This window comes from Lepus europaeus, chromosome 4 (genome assembly GCF_033115175.1).
Source record: "Lepus europaeus isolate LE1 chromosome 4, mLepTim1.pri, whole genome shotgun sequence".
Taxonomy (NCBI): Eukaryota; Metazoa; Chordata; class Mammalia; order Lagomorpha; family Leporidae; genus Lepus; species Lepus europaeus.
In genome coordinates this window covers 111,870,451-111,889,756 of record NC_084830.1, presented here as the reverse complement: position 1 = coordinate 111,889,756, position 19,306 = coordinate 111,870,451, and the positions used below count along the sequence as shown (strand labels likewise).

The window sequence follows — 19,306 nt, the reverse complement described above, 5'->3', positions numbered from 1 at the left end:
TACTCAGCACGCTAAGTGTATGTGCATATGTTAGGGGGTACTTTGCATGCTAGGTGCTTACCCACGAAAGGCTGGGAAGTGTTGAATGACCTTGGCCACAGGAGGGGAAGGGATTCCATGGACCAGGACAGCACCTGGGTCTGGCCCATGGCCTGCCAGTCTTCCTGGTCCATCTCAAATCCCCCCAGCCTCCCTCCCCTCCTCCGCCTCCCCTTCCTCCCTTGGGCCTTGGTCCAGCCCACTCACAAGGTCTTCAGGCCGGTGAGGCCTCGGAACATGCGCCCGTGCACGCTCTCCAGCTGGTTGCCTGTCAGCATGAGCTCCTGCACGCTGGCTGCTCCATCGAAGACGCCCTCTCGCATTTCCTTGATCTTGTTGTTGCTCAGGTTTCTAGGAGAAGGGGACAGGATGGGGAGAATTACAGAGGGCAGAGGGCCAGGAGGCAGGGAGGGAGTCACCAGGCCCAGGGTCAGCTGGGGATCCTCAGGGACCCTGCAGGCTGAGGACTGGGTGGTGGGGCTGCTTGGGCGTGGACTCCCGATGTTTGGTCTTCAGTCCCTTGCCGCTGGGTGTGGGGACCCCAACCCCACAGCAGTGAAACAGACTGCATGGGACTTGCGGTTTTTCAGTGCAATTGTCTTTTCCACGCCCTGGCTGCTGGTAGATTTGAAACAGTGACTCCCGGGTTTACGTTTCTAAAACCAGACACACTCACGTAGCAGGGCTTCTCAGGGGGAGGGTGGGAGGAAACCACGGAACAGGCTCCCTCCGTGACAGCAGGAGATATAGGGCAGCTCCAGCTCCCTCAGCAGAGCCCTGAGAGCAATGCACACTTTCTAGTAACTACTTGTGGAGCACTTACGGGGCACTGGGCCCCGCAGGAGGGATCTGACCGACATCATCACAGCAAATCCTCCAAACGATGCCATCAGACTACTGGTCGTGTTTGAGGGGGGAGGGAACTCGCTCACAGTCACATGGCTGAAAGAACTGGAACTGGAAGCCAGGTTCCAGCACATAATAAGTGCCTCCTCGAACCAACTCTGTCCCAAGTGAGTACTGCTTTAGTGCTGTGGATGTTCTCCTGTCTTACTGCTTTGCAGAATTCAGGACTGGGAATACTGTGCCTTTGTCATTTAAATTTATCTATTTGAGTGGCGAGACAGAGAGAGAGGGAGAACACAAGATATCTTCCATCTACTGGTTCACTACCCAGATGGCTGTGATGGCTGGGGGCTGGGGCTGGGCCAGGCCAAAGCCAGGAGCCTGGAACTCCATCTGGGCTTTCTACCTGGGTGGCAGGGACTCAAGCACTTGGGCCATCACCTGTTACCTTCCCAGGCACGTTAGCAGGAAAGCTGGCTTGGAAGCGGAGTAGCCAGGACTTGAGCCCGCATACCGGTGTGGAGTGTAGGTGTCCAGAGGGGTGGCTTAACCTGTGGTGCCACAATGCCTGCCCCACTGTGTCTGCCCAGCCCCTCAGTGCTGCCCCTTCCGATTCTGTTCCAAGCTCTGACAGCAGGCGCTGCCTTCCAGGGCCCGATGCTGACACTGCGCCAGGCACAGGAGAGATGGGAACAGCGAGCAGAGCCTGTGCAGCCCTGGGGGCAGGGCCTCCATGGCTCACCCCAATAGCCAGGCCTGCAAAGCACCCCTGCCTAGTGGAGGGGATGGAAGTGCCGCAGGTCTGTCTTGAATCATCTACTCTTTATCACGCCTCTGCTCTCTTCTTTGCCAAGAACACGGGGGCAAACACTTTCCCCAGATCCCTCTCCCAGGCCTGAGACAGCCTGGGGTTTTCTGAGCTGGATTTCTGATCCCTGCCTGGCTCTGCCTAAACTCAGGCCTTTCTTATAAGTCCTGGTAGCCCTGGCCTGGATTAGCCAGGAACGAAGGTAGTGCACTGGGGAGACTGCAGATTACCCCCAAATCAGACGGGAGTGGAGACAGTGAGGCTCTCCCAGCAGCCCTAACTCACCCGGGCTCCAGAGGGGACGGGTTGTGCCCCCTGGAGTTGGGCTTCCTGGGAGACTACAGTGCAAGGGCCGGCAGTGAGGATGAGTTAGACCAGCTATGAAGTGGGAGGGCTCTCATTTCCTGACATCTGTTTCTTTAAATGAGCAAAATTAGCACCGCTTTATGGTAAAGTCTGCAAATTTCACTTCCTCAGGCTGGGGGAATGGAAAACAGGAGTAGGAAAGAGGAGATAGGATTTTTCCGGAAGGACTGGCTGCTCTCTCCATCCATTAGAGCACTGTTCACTCTACAGGCTGTGCTGATGGCTGGGGTCAGAGTGCAGCTCAGGGCCAGCGTTCCAGAAACAAGAAGAGCGCGTGCACAGGGATTCGTAAACGTTCTATCATATTCTCAGAGCAGGAGCTTCCTCTGCCCGGATGCCAGGAACCCCCAGTGTGGGAAGCCAGGGCCATCTCTGTGTCTGCAGACCACCTGGTGGGAACGCGGCTCCTTGGGGCTTTGCCTCCATTCCAACCCTGGGAACCCCAGCCAGGTTCAGAGTCAGATCACAGCAGGCGCCGAGGCCCACTGACGCTGCAAGCTGCTGGCGTCCCTTCCCGACCCTGTTCTCATGATCCCTGAGAAATGGAGGCCTCTGGAGACTGGGTAGCTCTGTCTGCTCCACTCTGAAATGCAGGAGTCCTGGGAGGTGAGCCCTCATTTCTCCCAGGCCCATGTCTGCTCAGGGTTGTAGGAAGGCCCATGAATGCTGGCAACAGCAAGGGGCTCTAATCCTGCTAGAGATGCAGTAGGAAGGGAGCTGGGTGAACATCTGGAAACCCAGGACACTGGGTCACAAGCAAGCATGCCCAGGAGATCCTGGCCACTCCCTTTCCCCCGGGGTGGGAATTCTATTCCAAGGTGCGAGTTCCATTTCAAGCTGAGGCTGCAGGTTTGAGTGGCTTGGGGGTCAGGCAGGTGTGTTGATGGTGACCAGAAGCAGGCCCAATGTCTGTCTTTCGGCTTCCTCATTTGTACAACGAAGTAATATCAAAGCTTTTTTTTTTTTTTTTTTTGGTGAAGGTTAAATGAATTAATATCAGTAGTATCCGGCATAAGGTATCTAATAAGGATTATAATAGCAGCTAACTATTATCATTATTACGATGGCCTTGCACCTAGCTACTTTCCACATTTGTGCTACTGCCCAGGCCTCTGAGTGTAGCAACCTCTGTCTGAACGCATAGCAGCCACTCTGGTCTCCGCACAGACGCCCCTCTGTCTGGGTCGTCCTGTTCCTGCTCTGGTCAGTACCACGGCCACAGGCCGTTTGTTCTTTTCCACGTTTACTTCCGGTCTTCATCAAACCGTACCAGGAAGGTGGATTTTTTTCCCCCCTATTAAGTAAATGATGGAACTAAGACTCAGAAAGGCTGATCGTATTCCAGGGTCACCCCGCCGGGGAGGGGCAGAGGTGAACTCGGGATGCAGGCCTGCCTGCCTGCCTGCCCTTCACCACACCTGGATTTCTGGCTGTCTGGAGACCTGGGAATACCCAGCAGCGTGAGAGGTCAGACGGTGAGCTGGCGACATCTGCCCCTTTGGATGAGATCTGAGCCTCTATTTCGTCACAGTCCGCACCACTCCCTTTTGCTGCTTGGTTGCTGAGGCTGGGAGCTGGCTGCTCCTCCTCATGTGTCTGTGGCATTGTTTTCCTTGGTGTAAAGAAACAGTTCTCTATACCCATGACTCCATCAAAGGTGGAAAGCGAAAGACACGCAGTGAGTTCGAGTTTCACCTAACGTGGGAAAGTGCGTATTTCTCGGCAGAGGCCACGACTGCTTGATCCCGTACACCCAGGCACACAGGCACTTGGCCACCTTGACTCATTTTAGCACTGCCTCTCCTCCTTACCCACACACGCAGGTTTCTGCCTTGAGGTTAAAAGCTAAGAGTGCATTTCTCTGGACAGAAAGGACGTCTCGTGGCAGGTGATGGGCGAGATCTGTGCCGCAGCCCTGAAGCCGGCAGGACACGGGGCTACAGGACGGCCACACATGCCTCTCTCTCGGCTGTGTCCCCGAGGCCTCTCCACTGTTCCCAGTTACTCAGCCAGGGCCACCGGGGGACTGCAGGCAGGCAGGCAGGGAGAGCTAATGGCACCAATGAGACGTAGATGCTGCACAGTGCTAGATGGTCTCTGTGCCCCTCATCTGCAGGGCACTGATGGGCAGGAGCACGCAGAACAGGAAGCAAATAATTGCACTTAGTCATCATTATTCATGGTAGGTAGGTGCTGCACAGCCACCAGTTCCACCAAATGACTGAAAGCCCACCCACTGCTCCTAGGGGAAACACAGGGTTAGGTTTCTGGGGGCCTCTGGGGATACCGTCTTCATCCACCCATTGACACATAACCTTGCTTTATCTGTGTTTCTATTTAAAGGCACCTTTAAAAACATATATAGCGTTGGGGGCCAGCACTGTGGCATAGAGGGTGAAGCTGCCGCCTGCAGCCCCAGCAACCCATAAGGGTGCCAGTTTGAGTCCCGGCTGCTCCACTTCCAATCCAGCTCCCTGTTATGGCCCAGGAAAGCAGTAGAAGATGGCCCAAGTCCTGGGGCCCCTGCACCTGCGTGGGAGACCTGGAGGAAGGTCCTCTCCCCTGGCTTTGGATCGGTGTAGCTAGAGCTGTTGCAGCCATCTATGGGATAAACCAGCGGATGGAAGACCTCTCTCTGCCTCTGCCTCCACCTCTCTGTAACTCTATAAATAAGTAAAAAAATCTCTTTTTAAAAATTATTTAGCACTGATTCATTAACACTGAACTTAGCGCCAACAGTGCTATAAAAGGGATGCTTGTTTACCAGCTGAGGATTGGAGCAAGAAGGCAAGGTGCGCCGTGTTCAACCTCAGGAACACACATGTACGGGAGTCCCTGGGTCTGCTGCTCTGTGCAGGCCTAGCCTAGGAATGGCTATGAAACATGCAAAGGTGATTTTGGAGCTTTGCGAATCTGAGTGAGCAGGTGAATCTGCAAATTTGGAATCTCTGAACAATGAGAATCAACTGAATGTCCCGTATCCTCAGGCAGACCCTAACTCTGGGTCAGGAGACTGGTGCATGAGGTGGGGGCAGAGAGTAAGGGCCACAGAGAAGAGTCCCTGGGGACGCGGAGGCAGTGAGCACCCTCTCTGGGCCATACCTCTGCTGGGGGGGGGGGACCAGGGAAAGCAGAGAGAGGGACAGCAAATGCACAAGCATGCTAGCGTGATTGCAGAGGGCCCAAGTCTGAGGATGCCAGCTCTGACGTGTGCTAGCTGTGTGGCTGTAGAGAAGTCACTGCCCCTCCTGGAGTCATGTTTTCCTCACCTGCACAAAGGAAGCCGACACCGGATGGGGAGTGAGGACCAGAGGGACCCATGTATGTGAGGCGGAGGACGTAGCCCCTGGCCCAGGCCTTTGCCTGAACAGGGTGCTAGGCAGGGAGATGCAGGGAGGGATTGATGCTTAGAAGCCCCGGCAGTGGAGAAGCTGGAGCCAGGGATCCCTAGAATGAACACACTGTGAAAAGCAGTGGGCACTGATGCAGAGGCCCTGCCAGCCCACCTGAAAACAGATCTGCCAACCCTCACCTGATTAAAAACTGCTAGCTAGCCGGCGCCATGGCTTAACAGGCTAATCCTCCGCCTTGCAGCGCCGGCACACCGGGTTCTAGTCCCGGTTGGGGCGCCGGATTCTATCCCGGTTGCCCCTTTTCCAGGCCAGATCTCTGCTATGGCCCGGGAAGGCAGTGGAGGATGGCCCAAGTGCTTGGGCCCTGCACCCCATGGGAGACCAGGAGAAGCACCTGGCTCCTGGCTTCGGATCAGCGAGATGCGCCGTCTGCAGCGGCCATTGGAGGGTGAACCAACGGCAAAAAGGAAGACCTTTCTCTCTCTCTCACTATCCACTCTGTAAAAAAAACCAAAAAACTGCTAGCTAACATCTACCCCAGACACCCGAGTCCCTCTCACCACCCGATGGGGGAGACATGAGATGAGTGGTGGGGGTCGAGATCAGAGAGGGGGCACCCCGGTGGGGTTGGGGAATGCCCCCTCTTCCCAACACCTGGAGGCTGAAGAACATGGAAGCTTCATTTTGGCTGCACGTCCACTTCTCAACACAGTCACAGCAAGGAGGCAGAATGGAGGGGAAGGCGGATGGACGCTGGCCAGGGAGCGAAGCCAGCCGCCAAGTCCCCAGGGCTGACTTACATTTTCCGCAGGTTGGGCAACTTCTTGAAGACACCAGTGGCCTCCAGAACCGAGATCTCATTGTCGTTCAGCCGCCTGTGCGGGAAGTGAGAGGAGGCTCAGGTTAGCGCAGGCGGGGGCCTCCCGGGCCGCCCCGCCCTGCCCTCCCGCCCAAACCTCATATTCCACAGAGGTCAAAAGAGCCACAGACAACTTCAGCGTGTGTCCTGCTGCTGTGAGGGGCCCAGCAAGGAGAGCCGGCCAGTGAGAAAGGGAGGAAGGAGCGAACACCAGCCTCCTCTCCCTCCTGGGAGAAGCCCCCTTTGACTGGGTGTAGAGGACTTTTTGGAAACTGAAATCATTCGGTCAATTGCCAAGGATGTATTTTGTGAGGGTACCAGTGGCAACCTAACCCTCACCCCAGCAGCTTTCCCCAGGGTCTCTCCATCTCCTAGGTCACTTAGTTCCCTCCTGACCACTTCCTTCTATCAGGGGAAGTGCCAGGGCCCATGTGTTCAGGGCAGGCGGGCAACCAGAGCTGTGCCTTGCTGCAGCCTATGGTGATTCTTGAAGCCAAAGAGGACAGAGCTTGTCCCCTGGCATTTACATCACCACCGTTCAGCCAGGGCTTGCTGCTTGCCAGGAATCACGATGTATCCCTACATTCTCTATCTTCTCAACCACCCTAGCAGGCAAGCATCACTCCCCCATTCTACAGCTAAGAAACTGAGTCTCAGACCTGAGAAGCAACTTGTCCAGTCCTGGGGAGACGGGAGGAGATGGGAGGAGACAGGAGGAGACGGGTGTCAGGCCCAGGCCTGGGAGCCCCCGGGGGGCCTGCCTTCACTCCCACTGAGCTCTACCTTTTCTGCCTCTTCCTTTATTGGCTAAACCAACACAAGGCTGACCGGAGGCGCAGGAGCATTCACTCCTTCTGGTTGTTTTCTTGCTTTGCTATAATTTCTACTTAACATTCATCCCTCTGGGGATACTAAGAGGTCCACAAGGGTCAGCAGGAGCTATCTGCTTTGTCCACTGTAGAAACTGGACAGCTGCGGTCCCTGGGTCACAGCGGGCATTCAAAATACCATCAATCAAATGAATGAACCATCTTTATCTGTGAGCAAGCGGTCCATGGGGAATGCCTGGTGTCTGCTCTCTGTCTGGTACACGGAGCGCCTGTGTCACTGGACCAGGAGGTCACCTCCAGGTGCCCCTGCCTGGGCTGCTTCGAGGTGACTGAGAATGCACGTGTGGGGGTAGGACTTACAGATCGGTGACATATTCAGGGAGGTGGCTTGGGACACGGGTCAGCTTCTGGTTGGAGCAGTCCACAATGGTGCCCTCGCAGCGGCACTTCTCAGGGCACACGAGGTCCATAAAGCACTCGCTGCTGAACCTGCTGCGGTAATCCTCGGAGCCTGGGTGGGGCCAGAGAGGGGATGTCAGCAGTCCCCATGGTCCCCACAACAGGCCTGAGGCTGTGGGGGGACGAGGACTGCCAGACACCCCGAGCCAGACACAGTAGCGCTTTCCTGATCTGGCCCCCTTGCTGGAGCTCTCCCACCCCCAAGCCCGGCTGCTTTCCATGTGGTCGTTATCCTCAGGGGAACCAGCAGGCCCTGAGGCTTTTGTGGGTCTGGGACTTTTTCGGAAGCTGATGCCAGTGATGGAGGTCCTGCTCAGAGAAAAGCTCCTACGCCCGTGTCCAGGACGCAGCCTCCCATATGAGGGGTCTATCCACCTCGGGACGCCTCCTAGCCACAGACACTCCAGATGTTCGTGGTAACCCAAAGGGAAGACTCCAACAGGCTCCCATGGGGGTTATGCCGCGATTGGAGGCAGGTTACAGGAAGGGGTCACGAACTCAGATGCACGTAGCACAGTGGCCCTAGGCAACCATTGTCTCCTGCCTTCCATATTGGGAAGATACAAATGAGGTTGGGGACCCAGGGAATCGGAGCCCATAGCCTTAATGATTGGGAATTTGGTGAAGAGTTGCCTGGTAGTCCTTTGTTTTTTGTTATCAAGAAAGACCATGGATTTAAACAATGTTGGTAACAAAATCAAATTTCAAACACCGTGACGAGAGGCAAAATGCATCTGAGTGTCAGCTTTGAGCTCTGTTTAACTGCAGTGAGGCCAGTTCCCCTGAGCTACAGGTTGGACCTAAGATTTTTCGGAGTTGACTTTCTCTAAAGGTCATACAGTGAAGGTCCCGGGACCGACCATCTGATGTCTCTGAACAATGCCCTGGGGAGCTGCTTTGATGATCAGAAATAATCCCCCACACTGGGGAGACTTCTGTAAGGCCACGAACTGCAAACCACGCTGGAGGCAAGCAGCGAGCTATGGTTTTCTGGAATGTTCTTGCCTGAACCCCAAACATCTCATCAGCACGACGCTCGGCTCTCACGAAGGGGTCCATGCCCAAGTGTGTGTTTCAGACACGGTGAACGTCAATGCCTGCTTAGCTCTGTGGGGCACTGCGTCGGTCACCTTATTTGCTTTAGGAGCGATAGGTTTTGGCAACAGAAGGCACGAGTGGGTACAGCCTTTGCTACTTACTAGCCTCAGTCTCTCCACATGTAAATGGGAACCAAATAGGTTCCCCCAGCTCGTGGGGGCTGTGGGGAAGACGAGGATGATGGAGAGGACAGAGTGGCTCCAGGGAAGAGGCTACTGCTTCTCCCACTGCCTCTCCCTGGACTCTGGCAGAACCCCTGGCACGTCAGTGGCCACGGGAGCATCAGCAGAGCCAGTGGTAATGGCTCAGGGTTCCTGGGCACACACAAGCCACGTGCGGGTCCTTCTGATCTGGAATGGGTGATCTTAGTATCCACAGCACTCCACTGTACAAATGGGGAAACTGAGGCCAGCAGGTCACTTGGTTGGTGGCAGAAGAATGAATCGAGGCAGGCTGCTGCTGGGGCCCCTGTGACGAACACTCGACCACAAATGTGGTCCTAGACAAAACCTTTAGCCTAGTGCATTTGGAATCAGCGAAAAGTCAAATTTGGTGGAGGTGGGTGAACGGGATTTTCCGTGCAGATGAAGCGGAAACCTGTCTTCCCTCGCCTTGGTTTCTTGCCCATCATATCATCTCCCTGCAATGCCTGGTTGGGAAGGAACTTGGTGGGTCTCTGATTCTACCTAAAACAAAGGTTCAGATGTCTGCCCTGCTTCCCCACCTCTGGCTCCCCCGGCCAGCGTGGCCCCTTCCAGGCTCAGGCTTTCAGGAGCAAAATCTGCCCACTGATCTCCACAGTCATCTGGGTGGCTTCTAGGTCCAAGGGACTATGCAAGTCGCTTGCCCTTGGCCCCAGCCAGCTTCTGTCCCTCTGAATAACTCTGCCCTGGGCTGTGATCCCCAAGACAGAGCAGCATGTAGAGTCATGGGAGGATTTCATTCTGTGCACCCTGCCGGCTGACTCACCGGCGGATCAACTCAGTGATGGAGAGAGGCCACTGTGCATGTGCACGTGTTATATTTCCTTCCAATGCGTCTATCCTGGGATCCTTGCAAAGCAGAGGAGTCAGGCCTGCTGCTCAGAGGCAGACAGATAGGAGAGAATGTGGTTTTCTGCTGGATGCAAGGAGCCGGAGGACGTGCACCGGCTGCGCGGAGGCTGGGGACGGCTGCCTATTAAACGCGCTTTCGTTTTAATCAAGGTGAGAGCAGTCTATAGTTAGCAGGAATCACTCTCAGTAGTATAGTTAGATTATAACTGGCAGACCTCTGCACTGGAGCCGCTGACCCATTTTAATGAAATGATTTTGCAATTAGATTCGATGGACTAATGTGTTCTTTCCAGCATTTTTCCCCCTGCTGTTTTTGTTATTGCCCTGGTTTGCAGTAACAAGGAGGTCGGAGAGTGATATTTTATATGAGTGGGAGCCAGAAATGTTAATAACGGCGTATGTACATAACCGAAAAAGTTTCTTCCCCAGTCGGAGCGAGCCCAAAATGCCACCCCCGTCACTTCATATTTCATTACTGAAACTACCCAGGGTTTCTCACGGCCATTTGTTATGCCTAATGCTCATAACTACCCAAAAGTATTTTTAACTTTTCCAGAGCTTTAAAAGTCAATTTCAATCTCAATGCATATTTGTCACTGCCAGAAATACTTAGCATGAGAGGATCAACCGAAATAGGCCGCTGCTGCTTCTCTCTGGGCGAGTTCAGACAGGAGCGATCTCGGAGGATTTGAAGGAGGGCTACAAAACTCAACCCTGGCCCTAAGGAGACTTGAAGGAACTGATGTCATCTGGCATTCTGCCTGCTCCTGCCCCTGTGGGCCCCTCCCCTGCCACAGGCAGCTCAGAACAAGGACACTGAGGACCAGATCACAGACAGCTTTAATAGCTGGAGGATGCTGGGGTGACAAGAGGAAATTCACAGCAGCCTGGTTGTGTGATAAATCCCTGCCCTAGGGCTACTCTCCAGAAGGCAGGGATGTAAGGTGTGAAATGTCTGGGTTGGGGGGGGGGGGGCGGGCAGCCAGGGAGAAAAAGCTCCCATTCTTTGGTTGGACTTGGCTGGGAGGGGGCAGCTCCCGCCCAGGATGGGGGCTGCCATGGGCAGTCTGTATCAGATACCATTCTTGGGGCAACCAGTGTGTTGACCGGAAGTCACACATGCATTGTTATCTGATCCCCATGGACCTGAAACTCATGTGTCCAGAGCTCTCCTACCTCCCCCCTACCACCTGCCACCCCAGAAAGAAGGAAAGGAGCAGAGTGAGGAACTGGGGAGAGAATTAAGCCAGCTGGGGCTCATCAGCTTGAAAAGAAAGTAGTGGGGACAAGCGAAGGGTTGTGAGTGATGAAGGGAATCAAGAAAATATTGCCAAGCACACAAATACCCACTCTGGCAAGGCTGGGAGACCAGCCCCAAGGGCTGGAAAACACTAAGAGTTTAGCGGGAGTTCAGTGACCAGTGGAGCAGGGAGCTGTCCTAGGAAGGCCCCCATTTGGGGGCCCCTTATGAGTGTGACCACCTGCCTGAAACCAGAGGGAAATGCCATGGCTTGTGGCTTGGCACTGCCTGGTCTCAAACCCACTGCAGAATGGCCAGGGAGGCCCTAGCAGGAGAGCATCACTCCCAGAGGCATGGCCCCTGGCACGCTCCCATCTGTACGCAGGGAAAGGGAACGATTCCAGGGTTGAGGGTTTGCCCTGTGTCCATTGAGATCTTGGCATCCTCACCCTGGAGAGGAAGAGCCACTTGAACAATGTTTTCTGTCTTCCCACTCAAGTTATTTCTATTAATGGATATAAGCTCAAAAGGGAGTGTTAAGGTTTCAACTCTCAATTCAAGTCAAGGTTTTACAATGTTTCTAGTTCGAGGCAATGACACTGTCCACAACTGGGAAGGCTCAATGGTACAGCTTATAAAGCACACTCATTCCACAGTCACGTGCCCCTGGGCGAGTTAGTTAACCTCTCTGTTGCCTCAATATCCTCATCTGTGTAATGGGACTCCAGAGTGCTGTGAAAAGTAAACAAAGTAAGGATACAAAACAGGGGGCCTGGAGTAAGCATTCAGTGTATGTTTAAAAAAATATTGAGAGGTAAACAGAACTCCCCATTACTGAGCCATGGTTGCACCCTGGCCGCAAGGGCTACCCTGAGACAGAGGAGATAACAAGAGTCACACATCATCAGTTCCACTTTGGCTCACTCTCATAGAACACAGATTCTCGGACAGGAACCAACACAATCTTCAGATTACAGTGGGGATAGTGTTGATCAAGAAAGAAGCAAAATAGAAGGCAACGAGATCCCTTTCTTTATTGTCAGAGACAGCATGTTTCTGCACAGTCCCCGCCCAGCAGCTGCAGGTTAACTGTGATCGAAGGTCAAGGAGACAGACTGGACCGTAGGTCTCAGGGGGTCAGGGTCAGGTTCAGAAGGAGCCTCGGCTTAAATCCGCAGTCTCAGACTCGTGTCAGTTTCACCCATCCTCATGCTCACACTCATTTTAAGTGAGTGAATACCAGCAAAGTTGGTGGCAGGGGCCGTAAGCAATATGAATTCCTCTTCGGGTCAGCTGCCACTTAGGATAATGACCTTGGGCAGGGACCCTTCCAAGAAACAATGGGCCAAACGCCTAGGGTACACCTTGTTCCCTTTGAATGGAAGAAAATACGACTGTGATTTCTGAGCTCGGACCTTGCTGTTGCTCGTTGGTTAGCATCCAGACTAGATCTGGGGTATGGGACTCCATCCTGGGTAGGAGATATGGATACAGAACTTAGGCTGGCCCCAGAGTGCTACTCCATACCCATTTCAACTTGCGTACGGATCCTCTGAGGCTCCCTCCCTCCTGCCCTCTGTGAGCTGAGACTGGGAGAGGTGGGTCTGGCAGGTGGTGGGCTGTGGTGCTCCAGAGCAGAGAGGTGTCCAGCGGTGGCGGTGGCGGTGGGCCATGCTGCAGGAGAGCACGGTGCTTTCCGCGGTGCTTGACAGAACCATGTTCCGTTTCCATCGTTCCACCACATGGTTAGATCAAGCACAAAGGAAAGCCCCGCGGCGATCGGTCAGAGTCAAGGTCAGGAAGCAGCGTCAGAGAGAGGACAGGAGCACTCAGAGGAAGCAGCGTGGAGAAGCGGAAGCCGGAGCAGGCCCCCACTGAGTGTGATTAGTACCAGGAGTGGGGGTCCACTGGAATGCTTCCGAAGACAGCAGCCCCACCACCCTTGAACCCCAGCCCAAGGGAAACACAGTAGGAAGGGAGAACAGGTGGAGACCATTGGATACCCATCCTTGGGAGCATCAGGGCAGACTGGGTCCTTCTCAGGTGACTTAAATAACCCTTAGACATCTGTGGTCAGGTAACAGGCTTGAACAGACAGAGCCTCAACGCTCCGTTCAACGACATCAGACTCAGCAAAACATCTTTTGCATGCTTTGCCACCTACGGCTGATCCAGTGCTGACTGGTTCCCTTATACTCTGTTCCTCCTGTGTCTTAAGGAGAGACAATCCACATTGCCCAGTGGTCTACCAACGCTACCATGCTCCTCTTTATGAGAAAGCCCCTTTCGGCGACCTACAGTTTGGGAGTTTTATATATATCCCCCAAGGCCCTCAGAAACCCTCTGGATGACCACCATTATGCCCCGATCGTTTGTGGTACAGCAGAGGAAGAGGGCAGCATCAACACAACTACGTTCTGGTCTGTCTGGCTGCCCAGGTGTGAGGGTAGCCAGCTTTGCTGTCCCCACCTACAACAGAGCAAGGGGAGTTCCCATGCACCTGCAACCTTGGGACTTCCTGTCACTTGGCCCTGGGCTAAGGTGTATATCCCTTGAAGGGACTGGCGCCAGAGTCAGGAGACTAAGACTTTCCCTGCCTCAGCCCTGGCAATGTGTTTTGGGGACCGGATTCCCTGCCAAGATGACCCGAGACCTCAAGCGTGCACGGGTTGTCAGCCGTGAAGGACCATTTAAGAAGAGTCCCTCCATGCCTCAGGATCTGGTCGTCCACTTTAAGACCTCCCACCTCCCTGACCAGAGCCAGCCGCTGTGATCTGGAGTCAACTCCGTGTTGACACCCACTGAGGGCTGTGGGAACACTCTGGTTCTGGGAGTTTTGTAGTCACGTTTGATCAGGATCTCAGGAGCAGAATAAGAATGATCCATCCATTTCCTGCACCAATCTCCTCACCCCATCTTTAAAATCACCTGCTCTTTCTCTTTGGTTTCCCTCCACAAAAGGACACGGAGGGACTTGTTGTCAAGAATCTTGGGGCTTGGCCGGCGCCGTGGCTTAACAGGCTAATCCTCTGCCTTGCGGCGCCGGCACACAGGGTTCTAGTCCTGGTCGGGGCACCGATTCTGTCCCGGTTGCCCCTCTTCCAGGCCAGCTCTCTGCTGTGGCCAGGGAGTGCAGTGGAGGATGGCCCAAGTTCTTGGGCCCTGCACCCCATGGGAGACCAGGAGAAGCACCTGGCTCCTGCTATCGGAACGGTGCGGTGCGCCGGCCGCAGCGCGCCTACCGCGGCGGCCATTGGAGGGTGAACCAATGGCAAAAAGGAAGACCTTTCTCTCTGTCTCCCTCTACTGTCCACTCTGCCTGTCCAAAAAAAAAAAAAAAAAAAGAATCTTGGGGCTGCTGTTGTGGTGCAGTGGGTTAAGCTGCTGCTTGCAGTGCCCACATAGCACATGAGCACCGGTTTGAGTCCCAGCTGCTCCACTTCTGATCCAGCTCCCTGCTAATGCACCTGGGAAAGCAGCGGAAGATGGCCCTAGTGCTTGTGCCCCTCTCACCCACCTGGGAGACCCAGATGGAGATCCAGGCCCCTGGCTTTGGCCTGCCCAGCACTGGCCATTGCAACCATTTGGGGAGTGAACCAGAGGATGGAATCTAACTCTGCCTTTCAAATAAATAAATAAATCTTAAATAATAAAAAAAAATCTTCACACCATGTCCCAAGTCCAAGATTTTAGATCTTGCCCTCAAAAATCACATTTTATACCTTGGATAGGACTTCACCACTGGGTGCCCCTCAGTTTCTTTCTCCCTAGAATGGACTGAATAATTTCTGGTGTCTCAGAGTCTGCAGCTCCCTGAGAGACGCCTTGCTGTTTGCCATTTTAGGGAACACTGCGTCACCACCCTCCGTACTTTCCAGCATGCGAGTTGCTTCTCACACAAAGTGGGAGGCGTGAGGAAGACACACGGCCTCCTGCCGCTGTCAAGCGCTCCCTGGGGATGAGCCCGGGGTCCCAGGCAGCCAGATGGTGCCTTTCCAGGAGGACACAATTTGATGGTCAGATCACCCGAACCCACAGCATCCACCCCTACATTGATCTTGCTGCCCAGGGCGGCGGATGCAGCTGACAGAGAGGGGAAGACACAAAGCAGCTGGGAGAGCAGACGCCCTGCCTAAGGAGAGGCTTTGCAAGGTGCAGGAGCAGCCCTCAAATTGGCTCCTAATTACATCAGCTGTCTTTTCCATGGGGGTGCTTTTAGGGGAGAGTCGAGCGCAGAGCTATTATCTGTCAGATCTAGTGTGTGTCACCTGCCCCCTTTTCTCCTGGAGCTTCCTGGAAACGCACAGCTTCCAATCTTTGGCTTCTGTATCCCCTCAAGGTCTGGGCTGGTGTTTCTCCAAGCTGAGGTCTCTGGAGCTCAGCAGTTCTTGCTGTCTCTTTTCTCTGCAGCTATACAACAGGACAGCCTGGAGAACACTGTACACCAGGCTCATTTCAGCTCTCAATGTCTCCGCCTTGGAGGAATAGGCATTCTGATACAGTATCTACCTTACATAAACATGGTATTCTAGACTGGGTCAATCTAAAAACCCTACTACCTCTAATCCCTGTTTCGTTTCTTTTTTCTTTTTTAACTTGCAACCACTTCCATCCCACATTTAACAAAAAGCAGCCAGGACCCTGCAAATGCAAAGTAGGTAGATAGATAGTAGATAAGCAGGTGGATGGGCGGTCGGTAGGAAGGCACAGGGCTAGAGTGAGAACTAAGCTCTACTGTTCTCTGTACACTTTCTATTTTCTCTTTCTCCTACTTAGATCTTTCTACACCTGCCACATCCATTTGGCCACATAGCCTCTCAGCCCAGCCCACAGCGATTCTTAAGAAGCCACCAAAATGGTGTTCTTGGGACATACTAGTCCCTAGACCCTGGGCTGAGAGTCTCCCCACCCTGCCACCTGGGGCCTTGGTATCAATCTGGGGCCCAAGACACTGACAAGACAGTCATGGGAGAACAGGGCTGGGGGTAATGGAGAGTGCTCGGCTCTCCTCTGAACCTCACTGCCCTCTTTGGGGGTACCACTGATCGGCGGCGTGAGTTAGTTCTGCCCAGGACAGAAAGGGATGGCAGGAAAAGGAGGGAGGCTTACGACAGCCACGAGGAGAGGCCCAGCTGAGCCTCAGGTGACAGCTCCAGACAGGGAGGAGACCTGCTTTCTAGAGATGCTGCCAGGTTTAGGAAGGAAATAAGGAAAGCGTGCGTGGCTGTAGGTGGATTTCCTTCTCTACTGGTTGCTGCATTGTTCGCTGAGGGAGGGCTGGGTCCTGCAGCCCCTGTTTGCTGGCTTGTGACCTTGGGGTGACCTTCACCTCTGCACCCTTGGCTCTCTCTGCTGTAGAATGGGGGATGTCTTCTGCTGACCCCACAGGACTACTGGAAGCAGCAGCTCAAACCAAAAGCGTTCAGCACAGCAATCATCCTAGGTGAGAAGGAGCTCTCGTGGCTGACACTTAGGGAAGGCAAATCGGGACCAGAAGATCACGCTAGGAGCAGAGGGCTGCTGGCAGTCTTCCCCAGTGACCGATCCCCTTGTCAGTCCTCTCCCCAGGAACACTTACTGGCTTCAGACACTCTGGGGTAGGTGCAGAAGCCTCGTTTTTGCTGAGATGCAGAACGTGAGGGTTGCCTCCAACCCATCTCAGCCTTTCATGCTGCCCATCTCTTACTACTGGGGGCACCTTGTGACTTGATGTTTTCAAGCAGAAAAGGACACAAACCACAGTGGCTTGTAACTGCCTGTTCGGGTAGCTGGTAGATCAAGGAGAACTGCTTCTTTGTCCAGGATGAGCTGAGAATTCCACTGCCACCCCACCTGCACGCCCTGTCCTTCCTGGGTGCAGGGGGGAGGGAGGGTCCTAGACAGAGTGTGGGGGTACCAGAACAAGGCTTTGTGTCTCCCCAGGCACAACTCTTGGCTGTGTTCTCCATCACCAGTGTGCAGCATGCTGGGGTGGAGAAGAGAGCTGGCCACAGTGGTGGGGAATCCCATAACACCACATGGCTAAACAGCTGTACCGAAGTGTGTCTCAGAGGGGAGTGTGGTGGGGCCCCCAAGATGGCACGCTGCCTGCAGACTGGCGTGGCTACACTGATTTATGTATCTGCCACTTGGAGATTATGCTTTGGAAACTAAAGAGGGATATTGTAGCCTCCGTGGGGCACAGGTGTGAAGACAGCCCCTCCCTGCTTCCACTTAGCTCTGGAGCCAGGCTGCTGCACGGGTAAACCCACCACCCCCGCCCCTCCCCCACGCTTTTATTGTGTGTGTTTTATTTTAAATCCATAAGGTAATTGGTTTTCTGCAGGGCTAACTGAATTTCCCCAATTTAATTTGCAAAGATGCTCCCCAGGAGCCATTGCAGCGCTTGCTGTCGTCCAGATTGGATTACGGGCCTCTCCGGGGCTGCTGTATTCTGAGTCAGAAAGTGGGGCCCAGCCCCCGTAACCTGATTACCTGAGCAGCGGAACTTCTTGCTCTTGATCTGGCTGATGCGCTTGTTGGTGAGCCGGCGCGGGCTGCTGCAGCGGGCCCCGCTGGTCTCGATGGGGTTGTCCTGGAGGTAGTCAGCCAGCCACTTCAAGTGACAGTCACACACGAAGGGGTTCTGGGCTAAGTGGCTGCAAGACGGATGGGGCTGTTCATGCGGGGTGCCCTGTGGTGCCTTGCTCCATCACTGCCCTCCGCACCCTCCCCCCCTGGAGGCTGGAGAGGTGCTACTTTCAGACGGGACTCCAAGAGGGCGCCCAAGACAGTCACAGCTGCAGAAAGCATCTGGTGTGGGGAAGTCTGTCTCCCAGCTCTCTCCACTGGGGCCGGACCCACCACCGATTGCCTCGACTCTCACTCTGCCTGTTCTGATGGGCAAAGCATGGCTGGAGCTTTGAGTTTACACTTAGGGTAGAATGCATTGTATTTCTCCAAGCTCGGTGATCCCAGGCACACTAAGCAGCTGGCACAGCGACTGGCATATGGTGGGTGTTCCATATATAGTAGCGAGTACCGCTCTTATTACCCTCGTCATCATGACAGCACCGGGGGTCTTGCTTCCCCTGGCTCAGTAAGAAAAACTCTGTGAAGCCCTGAATACAGCGCTTGGCACGTGGTCAGCGCTCAACACACAGCGGCTGCTCTCACTGTACATCAGTTCCCGTCTCTGGCCATGGGGGGCAGGAAGTCAGTGCCATATCACTTACGAGGTCTCTGATTCCCCTGGACTCACAAGGAGCCTAGGGCTAAGGGCCTAGGCTGGGGCTGGGGGCCAAGCCCAAGGCTGGAGCATCAGAAACATGGGCTGAGATCAGTATTCAGATGACATCGATTTAGCTGAAATATTTATGAACATCTGCAGTGCCGGGGAGTGAGCGCAGAGTTCCCAGAGAGGGAGGTGAACTAGTCCAAAGATGCCCACATCTCAGATTTGGTTTTGCAGGGTAGGGGCTGGTGAGGATTGAGTTCTGAGAAGACAGGGGCTGCTGTGGTTACAGCTGTAGCACAGACGCTCCTCTGCAGGGATTCAAATCCTACTTCTAACTAACTGTGTGATCCTGAGTAAGTTACTTAACTTCTCTGTGCCTTGGCCTCCTCACATAGAAATCGGGGGTAATCATAGCACCTGCTTCCTGGGGTTGTTATGAGGCTTAAAGGCTTGAAGAGAAGGCTAGACTGCCCAAGTGCTCGGTGCTGATGAGCTGGGCTATTTCTGTTCTCTCATCTCACTCCATAGGCTGGGCTCATTTTGTTCTCACTTTGGCTGCTCCCCAGGACTGGGTATTTGGGGCCTCCTGCAGCCTGGGTCCCCTACTCACAGCGTCTGGATGGACTGCAGAGGAGCGAAGAGTCCCTTGCTGATGGTCTGCAGCTTGTTGTCATACAGGGAGAGCAGGTTGAGGTTCTGCAGGTCCTGAAATGTGTTCACCCGCAGGCAGTTGATCTTGTTGGCATTGAGGAGCCTGCAGGCAGAAGAGAGTCCAGTGATTCACAACTCCTGGTCACTCCCAGGGGAGCAAGGGCTGCCCCTGCAGGCGATGCACTGCCAGCTTCCAGGGCTCAGCCCTGCTGTCTTCAGCTACTGCTGCATCACAGGGGGAGTGCTGCTGGCATTCCCGGAGCCACTGAAACCCGAACTCATCTGAGCACTCACACACGCCGTCACCATGGACACTGGGTAGCACGGTGTCCTCACTGCACCCCACAACCTCAGAGGAAGACCTGAAATGCCACCCCATGTGTTTCATGCCCTGCTTTACAATTCAGACTCTCCAGAAATAGAGAAGAAAAAAAATCTTTTGCCACAATTGTTTTAAAGCTTGGGTTGATTGACTAGGGTGCAATT

General features: G+C 54.3%; 1 protein-coding gene across 2 annotated transcripts in view; it reads right to left on the bottom strand.

The window, feature by feature from the left end:
* Positions 1 to 19,306, bottom strand: part of SLIT3 (slit guidance ligand 3) — a 642,896-nt gene that overhangs the window by 83,743 nt on the left and 539,847 nt on the right. For both annotated transcript variants that reach the window (XM_062188711.1, XM_062188710.1), the window contains exons 13-17: positions 18,780 to 18,923; positions 17,428 to 17,591; positions 7,462 to 7,612; positions 6,213 to 6,287; positions 247 to 390 (exon numbers count right to left, since the gene is read on the bottom strand). In XM_062188711.1, coding sequence (XP_062044695.1) covers positions 247 to 390; positions 6,213 to 6,287; positions 7,462 to 7,612; positions 17,428 to 17,591; positions 18,780 to 18,923 — 678 coding nt within the window. The remainder of the gene's footprint in view (positions 1 to 246; positions 391 to 6,212; positions 6,288 to 7,461; positions 7,613 to 17,427; positions 17,592 to 18,779; positions 18,924 to 19,306) is intronic.